Source organism: Salmo salar, chromosome ssa21 (genome assembly GCF_905237065.1).
Source record: "Salmo salar chromosome ssa21, Ssal_v3.1, whole genome shotgun sequence".
Classification (NCBI taxonomy): domain Eukaryota; kingdom Metazoa; phylum Chordata; class Actinopteri; order Salmoniformes; family Salmonidae; genus Salmo; species Salmo salar.
Genome location: NC_059462.1, coordinates 43,019,161 through 43,029,613, shown reverse-complemented (window position 1 = coordinate 43,029,613; position 10,453 = coordinate 43,019,161). Strand labels below are relative to the sequence as shown.

The following is a 10,453-nucleotide window of genomic DNA, read 5'->3' as shown; positions in this document are numbered from 1 at the left end:
CTACCTATCCCCTACCTACCTATCCCCCCTACCTACCTATCCTACCTATCCCCTACCTACCTATCCCCCACCTACCTGCCCACCTACCTATCCCCCCCACCTACCTATCCCCTACCTACCTACCTATCCCCCACCTACCTACCTATCCCCTACCTACCTACCTATCCCCTACCTACCTACCTATCCCCACCTACCTACCTATCCCCTACCTACCTACCTACCTACCTATCCCCACCTACCTATCCCCTACCTACCTATCCCCCTATCCCTACCTACCTATCCCCTATCCCCACCTACCTATCCCCCCATCCCCTACCTACCTATCCCATACCTACCTACCTATCCCATACCTACCTACCTATCCCCCCTATCCCCTACCTACCTATCCCCCCATCCCCTACCTACCTATCCTATCCCATACCTACCTACCTATCCCCCCCATCCCCTACCTACCTATCCCCCCCATCCCCTACCTACCTATCCCCTACCTACCTATCCCCCCATCCCCTACCTACCTATCCCCCCATCCCCTACCTACCTATCCCCTACCTACCTATCCCCCCCATCCCCTACCTACCTATCCCCCCCATCCCCTACCTACCTATCCCCCCCATCCCCTACCTACCTATCCCCTACCTACCTATCCCCTACCTACCTCCTGTAGATCTGAAACAAATGGAGAGTTAGAAGCAATATGGCAAAAATAAATCCACCCAATCAGTTGACAAGGTGAAGTAAATATCATGCCTTCTCTCATCCCTCCAGATCTGGACTGTCTAGGGGTTATGGGTGATTGGAGTCCATCAACAGAGTGGGTAGCTCTGTCATCAAAGCTGTCTGTCTCCAAACCAGTGCTTTGAACAGCATCAGCTCGTTAGTCATTAAAAGCGTTATTACATTGTTTTCATTTACATCAACTCTTACGCAGTAAGACACAGGACAAATGAGGAACAGCAGAACATGGCATGTATATCATGGCCCATGCATTCACAACATGACAGGCAAGATACAATGGTTTCCTAACTACAGGACTTCAACCCTAGAGGGGTTTGAGTAGCATGGTCCCAGATCGGCTTGTTCTGTCTTGCCAACTCCACGATCACTGTCAACCATAGGGAGTTGGCAAGACGGCACAAACAGATCTGGGACCAGGCTAGGGTTTTGAGATCCTACTATAAATTATCACTCGGGAGAGGCAAGGATTTTCTCCTGACCAGGAGAAACTGCAGCCCTGGATATCACTGTGCAGTAGACGAGGGTTTCCCAAGCTCGGCCCTGGGCCCCCTGGCTGTGGAGTACTAGGGGAAAAAAACAAAACATGCACCCAGGAGGGGCCCAGGAAGGAGTTTGGGACCCCTGCACTAGACAGTGGATTGATTGTTAGAAACAGCGGTAGTTTCCAGCGAGGGCCTAGCCAGACTCTGACATGGCATAGAGCAGACTCACTCTGTACTGTGGGTTCTTCAGTGTATATCTACTGTACATATGTGGGTGGAAGTGAGATCTAGGACGAGGGGCCTGGATGATACCAGACTGGCATTGGCAACATGGTGTCTCACAACACCACTGCTCTGAGGAGTATTAATAATAATAATATAGCCTAGGGGAAATAAATAAATGAGGCCAGAGGAAATAAGGGCATCAGAAGAGGCCATTAACTGTTTTCCCTCCCTCATGTGATTGTGGGTAAACTGCCATCTAACATGGGTTATTCTATCTGTGACGACCGGGAAGTGTCTGGAATGGCTCAGGCCAGGCCAAGGCTTGAGGGTTTAGGTTGTTCAGGCTGCCTGGGGCTCATGCTAGAGGGGGTGATGAGGGGGCATTCAGGACAGCAGTAATGGGAGTACTTTGAGGGAGTGTGACCTGCATCCCATTCACTCTTTTCCCCCCTCATCCCTTAAGACTCCCTCGCTCCATCTCTCCTTTCTTCCCTCTGCCACTCAAGAACCCACACTGCAGCGATTGCATAATGAAATGGAACCATGATTGAAATGAATCGAGACAGACAGAACGCAAAACAACATCCACGATTAGTGCTTAATACTATACAAAGTCTTGTCACACACACTTTTTCTTCCTGTCTGTCAGTCTTTATCAGACCTCTCTCTCTGTCAGAAACCTATCTGGCTTCGCAAGACAACCGTCCTGTTTCGACTCCTGTTCCCACGCTCTCTTTCTTCCCCTCTCTCTCTCTCTCTCTCTGTCTGTCTGTCTGTCTGTGTGTGTGGCTGTCTGGGTGGATGGGAGGGTGGAGGTTTGAAGGGGGTGTCCCCTTGCCTGACCCCAGAGGTTGATGGCAGGGTGGAGGTGGAGGTCTTAGTTCCCGCCGCCTCCTCCACAGCAGGATCGGGTGTTGTGGGCATCAGGGTCCTGTAGGTTCACTCCCCGGTGTCGTGCTGCGTGTGTAGGGTTCTGGGTGTCCGTTTTTGGCATCTTTTTGGCTGCAGAGACAGTGGAACACACTTTATCATGTTATTATTCTGACCTAGTTCTAAAACTAGGGCCTGGAGTTTTTCTTGGGCAGGTCATGTAAAACTGTTAACAAATGTTTTGTTATTAGGTCAAACATTGTGTTGCCTCTAAGTATCCCTATAAATTGATGGGGGAAGATGGAAGCTTACCAATGGCCAGGAATAGTTCGTTGACATTCATGGCCGTCTTGGCAGAGGTCTCCATGAAGAGCAGTCCAGTGTCTTCAGAATAGGTCTGGGCCTCCTGTCAGACAGGAGGCAACAATCCATCAGTATTGGGAATCCCCAGTGTTTTAGAATTAATATTTCATATAGTATTATGAATAGTGACGACCATAACATGTTACTGAGTCAGTGTTGAGTACAGTACCTCGTACTCCACTAGTCTCTTCTCAGCCAGGTCAGCCTTGTTCCCTGCCAAAGCGATGACAATGTTGGGGCTAGCCTGCCTCTGTAGCTCCTTCACCCAGGCTTTGGCTCGCTCAAACGTCTCCTACAGGAGGGCAAAGCAGAGGCCATAGGAGGGGAGTTGGTGAGAAAGAGGGAGTCAGATACAGTGCAACATTTAAATAACATGGCAATGTTAACATGATAGAGAGGGCTAGAGCGTCTATACAGTACAATGTGGCGATTCCACGGCAGCAGAAAATATTGGTATCTCAGATTGTTCTGGCAGTTCTCAGATAGAAGGGAGGAAGGTTCTTTGAAATGCTTTTTACATTTGTATCACAAGCCATTTAAAAGAAAAAACATAATGAAAGTGGCCATTTTAGGCCCTTTTTAGACCTATACATTACTCCTGTCAGACCCTATGATCTGTGAACCGTACATGATACAGACAACAGCTTGGAGTCATTACGCGCTGCTACCATGTTGTGTTGCTACCATCTGTTGTTGTGATGTTGCTACCATGTTGTGTTGATGTCATGCTGTGTTGTCATCTTAGATCTCTCTTTATGTAGTGTTGTCTCTCTTTTCGTGATGTGTGTTTTATCCTACATTTTTATTTAGAATCCCAGCCCCCATCTCCACAGGAGGAATTTTGCCTCTTGGTAGGGCATCACTTGCCTAGTTAAAAATTTAGTGTGCTCTAAAATATGTCTTGATTATGAAATATAATTTTGCACATTCATTTATTCAACATAAATGTAATCTCAAAATGACCCCTTTTCATTTTAAGACATTGTTTGGAATAATAACCTGTATATCACACTTCCAGAGTGGGCTCTGCTAATTCTGAAGGTATGATACATTTATATGGACACCAGCAGTACAGTGAATGGTAATTCTGAAGGTATGATACATTTATATGGACACCAGCAGTACAGTGAATGGTAATTCTGAAGGTATGATACATTTATATGGACACCAGCAGTACAGTGAATGGTAATTCTGAAGGTATGATACATTTATATGGACACCAGCAGTACAGTGAATGGTAATTCTGAAGGTATGATACATTTATATGGACACCAGCAGTACAGTGAATGGTAATTCTGAAGGTATGATACATTTATATGGACACCAGCAGTACAGTGAATGGTAATTCTGAAGGTATGATACATTTATATGGACACCAGCAGTACAGTGAATGGTAATTCTGAAGGTATGATACATTTATATGGACACCAGCAGTACAGTGAATGGTAATTCTGAAGGTATGATACATTTATATGGACACCAGCAGTACAGTGAATGGTAATTCTGAAGGTATGATACATTTATATGGACACCAGCAGTACAGTGAATGGTAATTCTGAAGGTATGATACATTTATATGGACACCAGCAGTACAGTGAATGGTAATTCTGAAGGTATGATACATTTATATGGACACCAGCAGTACAGTGAATGGTAATTCTGAAGGTATGATACATTTATATGGACACCAGCAGTACAGTGAATGGTAATTCTGAAGGTATGATACATTTATATGGACACCAGCAGTACAGTGAATGGTAATTCTGAAGGTATGATACATTTATATGGACACCAGCAGTACAGTGAATGGTAATTCTGAAGGTATGATACATTTATATGGACACCAGCAGTACAGTGAATGGTAATTCTGAAGGTATGATACATTTATATGGACACCAGCAGTACAGTGAATGGTAATTCTGAAGGTATGATACATTTATATGGACACCAGCAGTACAGTGAATGGTAATTCTGAAGGTATGATACATTTATATGGACACCAGCAGTACAGTGAATGGTAATTCTGAAGGTATGATACATTTATATGGACACCAGCAGTACAGTGAATGGTAATTCTGAAGGTATGATACATTTATATGGACACCAGCAGTACAGTGAATGGTAATTCTGAAGGTATGATACATTTATATGGACACCAGCAGTACAGTGAATGGTAATTCTGAAGGTATGATACATTTATATGGACACCAGCAGTACAGTGAATGGTAATTCTGAAGGTATGATACATTTATATGGACACCAGCAGTACAGTGAATGGTAATTCTGAAGGTATGATACATTTATATGGACACCAGCAGTACAGTGAATGGTAATTCTGAAGGTATGATACATTTATATGGACACCAGCAGTACAGTGAATGGTAATTCTGAAGGTATGATACATTTATATGGACACCAGCAGTACAGTGAATGGTAATTCTGAAGGTATGATACATTTATATGGACACCAGCAGTACAGTGAATGGTAATTCTGAAGGTATGATACATTTATATGGACACCAGCAGTACAGTGAATGGTAATTCTGAAGGTATGATACATTTATATGGACACCAGCAGTACAGTGAATGGTAATTCTGAAGGTATGATACATTTATATGGACACCAGCAGTACAGTGAATGGTAATTCTGAAGGTATGATACATTTATATGGACACCAGCAGTACAGTGAATGGTAATTCTGAAGGTATGATACATTTATATGGACACCAGCAGTACAGTGAATGGTAATTCTGAAGGTATGATACATTTATATGGACACCAGCAGTACAGTGAATGGTAATTCTGAAGGTATGATACATTTATATGGACACCAGCAGTACAGTGAATGGTAATTCTGAAGGTATGATACATTTATATGGACACCAGCAGTACAGTGAATGGTAATTCTGAAGGTATGATACATTTATATGGACACCAGCAGTACAGTGAATGGTAATTCTGAAGGTATGATACATTTATATGGACACCAGCAGTACAGTGAATGGTAAAGGGATCTCCCTCCCACTGCTGGTTATTTGCTGAATGTGCAATCCTAAAGGAGGGCTGTGATTGGTTAATGACCTATAATGTCAATTTCTATGTATAAAATGTGTCATATCATTAATAGTACCAGAGAGCCACTCTGGAAATGTGATGTGTTTTAAGAGTGTACTGTTACAAACAATGTCTAAAAATAAGCTACATCAAAAAAGGAAGTTGAGATTAATATTTGTAATGTTGAATAAATGAATGTGAACATTTTTATTTCTGAATCTTGACACTCCATATTTGAGAACACTATAAGGAGTATAATGACTCCAAGATGTTGTCTGTATCATGTATGGTTCACATATCATAGGGTCTTACAAGAGGCATGTATACACTTAGCATACAAAACATTAAGAACACCTGCTCTTTCCATGACAGACTGACCAGGTGAATCCTATGATCCCTTATTGATACATGTTAAATCAACTTCAATCAGTATAGATGAAGGGGAGGAGACAGGTTAAAGAAGGATTTTTAAGCCTTGAGACAATTGAGACATGGTTTGTGTATGTGTGCCATTCAGAGGGTGGGGGTGGGGGGGGGGTTGCTGAAGATTAGGAACCTGTTCCTAATGTTTTGTATAGTCAGTGTATGTCTAAAAAGTTCCTAAAATTGCCCATTTCATCATGATTTTCTCAAAAATGGTTTGTGATACAAATGTAAAAGCATGGTAAATATCCTTCCTCCCAATGAAGTTCCAATCAGATACTGAAAATATTTTCTGTTCCTGCTGGCATGGAATCACCCAATACATTTATTGTTTACTCCTTAAGTTTGCTCTGAAAATGCAGCTCTGTGGTGCGCTGAATGATGACTGTACCGGCTTGGTGATATCAAAGACCACAATAGCTGCCTGTGCCCCACGGTAGTACATGGGAGCCAGACTGTGATAGCGCTCCTGTCCCGCCGTGTCCCAGATCTCAAACTTCACAGTGGTGTCGTCTAGACACACAGACTGGGCCAGGAATGCAGCTGAGAGAGAAGACGAGAGAGTGAATGTAAAACTAATTATGGAAAACTCAATCCTTTCATCTCAGCAAACCCTCCCTTCTTGGACCAGGAATAAAACTCTGTGTTTTTAACAGAAGCTTTTGTTATGGCACTCCAGGAACAGAGTTGCCCAAACCTGATCTGGGGCCAACAGTGTGCCAGTCAACTTCTCTCCTCCCACTCCCCTCTCTCCTCACCTCCAATGGTGGTCTCCTGGAACTCATCAAACTGTCCCTTGACGAAGCGCAGCACCAGGCTGGACTTGCCCACAGCCATGTCTCCCAGCAACACCAGTTTAAACTGGCATATCTTTGTCTGGGGCAGCATGCAATTGGGCCGGCCACTCCCTCTGGTAGCCATGGTGACAGAGATGAGGAGGGCGGGAGCCTCCCAGTGATGGGAGCTCAGACTACAGGGGACTCTGGGACGTGAAGTCTTTCTCCACCTCTCCTCTTTTTCTCTCTGCAGATGAGAAAAGATTTTGTATTTATTGAAGATCCCCATTCCTGGGGTTCAAGATCCTCTTCCTGGGGTCCAAACAAATTAAGGCAAAAACATTATTACACCACTCCACATCTAAAACACAACATTTATAATACCACTATATATATATATATATAATGTGTGTGTGTAGAGTGTGTGTGCTGGTGTGTGTGTGTGTGTGTGTGTAAACATGTGTGTCCCCTCACAGTCCACATTGTTCCATAAGGTGCTGTTTATTTCTTCTGATTTTACTGCTTGCACGAGTTACTTGATGTGGAATAGATATGACAACAGAACAGAGGGAACTGGTAATGGAAAAAGGAAAGTGGCTCAAATGACAGCAGGTGTCATTCAGTCTGGACAGGTGGGTCATTTTCTTTTCATCAGTTCAGAACCATTAATACCATGATCTATTTATGACATTATTACATGTTCTTCAATAATGCCCATCCACACACATCTAGGATGACTGACAAAAACACATGCATAGAGGATGTTTGAGCATGACAGTCATATTTCATTTTGTGACGCCTTCTTGTCACCAGCCTACGGATTTGTGCCATGTAAATAAACTCAGCAAAAAAAGAAACGTCCCTTTTTCAGGACCCTGTCTTTCAAAGATAATTTGTAAAAATCCAAATAACTTCACAGATCTTCATTGTAAAGGGTTTAAACACAGTTTCCCATGCTTGTTCAATGAACCATGGAATGAGGGCTTGTAGGCCTGTTGTAAAGCAGGTCCTCACCAGACATCACCGGCAACAACGTCGCCTATGGTCACAAACCCACCGTCGCTGGACCAGACAGAACTGGCAAAAAGTGCTCTTCACTGACGAGTCGCGGTTTTGTCTCACCAGGGGTGATGGTTGGATTCGCGTTTATCGTCAAAGGAATGAGCGTTACACCGAGGCCTGTACTCTGGAGTGGGATCGAGGTGGAGGGTCCGTCATGGTCTGGTGCGGTGTGTCACTGCATCATCGGACTGAGCTTGATGTCATTGCAGGCAATCTCAACGCTGTGCGTTACAGGGAAGACATCCTCCTCCCTCATGTGGTACCCTTCCTGCAGGCTCATCCTGACATGACCCTCCAGCATGACAATGCCACCAGCCATACTACTCGGCCTGTGCGTGATTTCCTGCAAGACAGGAATGTCAGTGTTCTGCCATGGCCAGCGAAGAGCCCGGATCTCAATCCCATTGAGCACGTCTGGGACCTGTTGGATCGGAGGGTGAGGGCCATTCCCCCCAGAAATGTCCGGGAACTTGCAGGTGCCTTGGTGGAAGAGTGGGGTAAGATCTCACAGCAAGAACTGGAATATCTGATACAGTCCATGAGGAGGAGATGCACTGCAGTACTTAATGCAGCTGGTGGCCACACCAGATACTGACTGTTACTTTTGATTTTGACCTCCCCCTTTGTTCAGGGACACATTATTCATTTCTGTTAGTTACATGTCTGTGGAACTTGTTCAGTTTATGTCTCAGTTGTTGAATCTTGTTATGTTCATACAAATATTTACACATGTTAAGTTTGCTGAAAATAAACGCAGTTGACAGTGAGAGGACGTTTGTTTTTTTGCTGAGTTTATTTATTATAGCGATATAAATGAACCGCCATAAGGGTCATTGAGAGGTCGAAACATGGGGCTGGCTTCTGCTGTTCCAGGTCCATTTGATAGAACGAATGGACCTGGTCATGTCAGTCGCGCGCACCAACAACGGCGAGTTGACGTCCCGCTCCCCACTGTCACATTCATCCAAACGCTGGAATTTCGCCAGGCAGCGAGCTATTGTCATTTCAGTGGAGTGACAGCACGCACAGTGTTTTCACTTTCATTACCACGAGAGCTCAAATCCACGTATGCCATTGTTTTTCATTATCTGCTACGCATTTAGCTGTATATTTTATTTTACATCGGGGTATGAATATTAAAATAGGCGCTATGCAGGTATCGTCCGTTTTATCTGTAAACTGCTGTATCTCCTTACAGAATGGACTCCGTTGAAGCCCAGTCACTTCGCTGCGGTTAAGCCAAATCCGCCCCAGCTCTGGTTCGACGGCCGTCTCACGTTCATTCTTGCAGCTCCACATCCCATATGTATACTCGGGGAGTAGAAATATATGAATACATACCAGTGACAATATCGGCGCTCTCTCTGAAACGATCAGAGGTCCCCGTCTTGAGACTGTTGACAATTCATCAGCTGGTAAAACGACTATTAACACTTCCTGCAAATTCGCGCAGTCGCAGTCAGTGTCGCATTCTCGATTTTCTTAAACGGATAGATAACCGCATTCCTCCACGTTTTAGTTCGTCAGGTGCAAAGGCCTGCAGTCTCAAAACAGACTGTCTTTCATGAACAAAAATATTTGTCTTTAAACTGTTTCTTAACAACAGCATCAGAACACAACTGCAGTAGCTAATACATTTACATTTTAGTCATTTAGCAGACGCTCTTATCCTGAGCGACTTACAGTAGTGAATGCATACATTTCAATTCATTTCATACATTTATTTTTTCTCCGTACTGGTCCCCCGTGGGAAACGAACCCACAACCCTGGCGTTGCAAACGCCATGCTCTGCCAACTGAGCCACAGGGAGGACAGCACATATATATAGGTTGGGTTGTAATTTGATGCCTCTGTATCTGAATGGTCTATTGTGCCTATTATGGAAATGTTTAATCACAACAAAATAATTCAAAGCTAAATTAGGACCACTGATTATTGTACATGAGGTGTACAAATGTAGAGAATGGACTTCGACTAGGCTACCTACCTTTAATCAGACGCAGCGGAAAACGACTGCCCCCTCGCATTGAAGATTTCAAATGGAAGGCCGACCGCGGTACTGCAGGCATTGTTTCAGAAAACAGGTTGCCCATTATGTTAAATTGTGAAATTATAAGTGAATGGGGTAATGGCGATCTTCGTGGTCAATATTCGTGGATATCTGTCTATAAAAACAAATCGAACACAATCGTGGTACAAATAATTGCTTCTATTTCACCAGATGTATTTCCTTAAACATTTACTTTAAATTCACACACAGACGAAGTTAAAAGCATAATTGAGTTGATAATGGCAGCCTGCAGTACCCCGGTCGTCTTCATTTTGAGATACTCAATGAGAGGGGCAGCAGATTACATTAGTTAAGATTTAGATTGTTTTTATTTTGTCACATGCACAGGGTCGCAGATGTAGTTGCAGTGTACAGTGAAATACTTAAGCTTTAAGAGTGCAAGTGTGAATG

General features: G+C 43.7%; 1 protein-coding gene across 2 annotated transcripts; it reads right to left on the bottom strand.

Annotated features, from left to right (window-relative positions):
• Positions 1–1,717: 1,717 nt before the first annotated feature.
• Positions 1,718–10,011, bottom strand: LOC106582368 (ras-related protein Rab-5B). 2 transcript variants are annotated; one of them, XM_014165425.2, is made up of 6 exons: positions 9,980–10,011; positions 6,912–7,176; positions 6,545–6,696; positions 2,845–2,967; positions 2,625–2,718; positions 1,718–2,444 (listed from the first exon to the last, which is right to left on the bottom strand). In XM_014165425.2, exons 2-6 carry the CDS (start codon positions 7,072–7,074, stop codon positions 2,320–2,322), a joined length of 657 nt encoding a protein of 218 aa, XP_014020900.1. In that variant the 5' UTR covers positions 7,075–7,176; positions 9,980–10,011; the 3' UTR covers positions 1,718–2,319. The 2 variants fall into 2 exon arrangements, with proteins under 2 accessions (XP_014020900.1, XP_014020899.1); XM_014165424.2 differs by lacking the exon at positions 9,980–10,011 and adding an exon at positions 9,333–9,438.
• Positions 10,012–10,453: the final 442 nt, after the last annotated feature.

Bases quoted from the DNA above. Each gene is read 5' to 3' on its own strand.
- LOC106582368 (XM_014165425.2), bottom strand. From the start codon at position 7,074: ATGGCTACCAGAGGGAGTGGCCGGCCCAATTGCATGCTGCCCCAGACA. The intron at 2,968-6,544 runs GTACAGTCATCA...GCCCTCCTGTAG, and splicing joins TCTTTGATATCACCAAGCCG to GAGACGTTTGAGCGAGCCAA. The intron at 2,719-2,844 runs GTACTGTACTCA...CCTGTCTGACAG, and splicing joins AGAGACTAGTGGAGTACGAG to GAGGCCCAGACCTATTCTGA.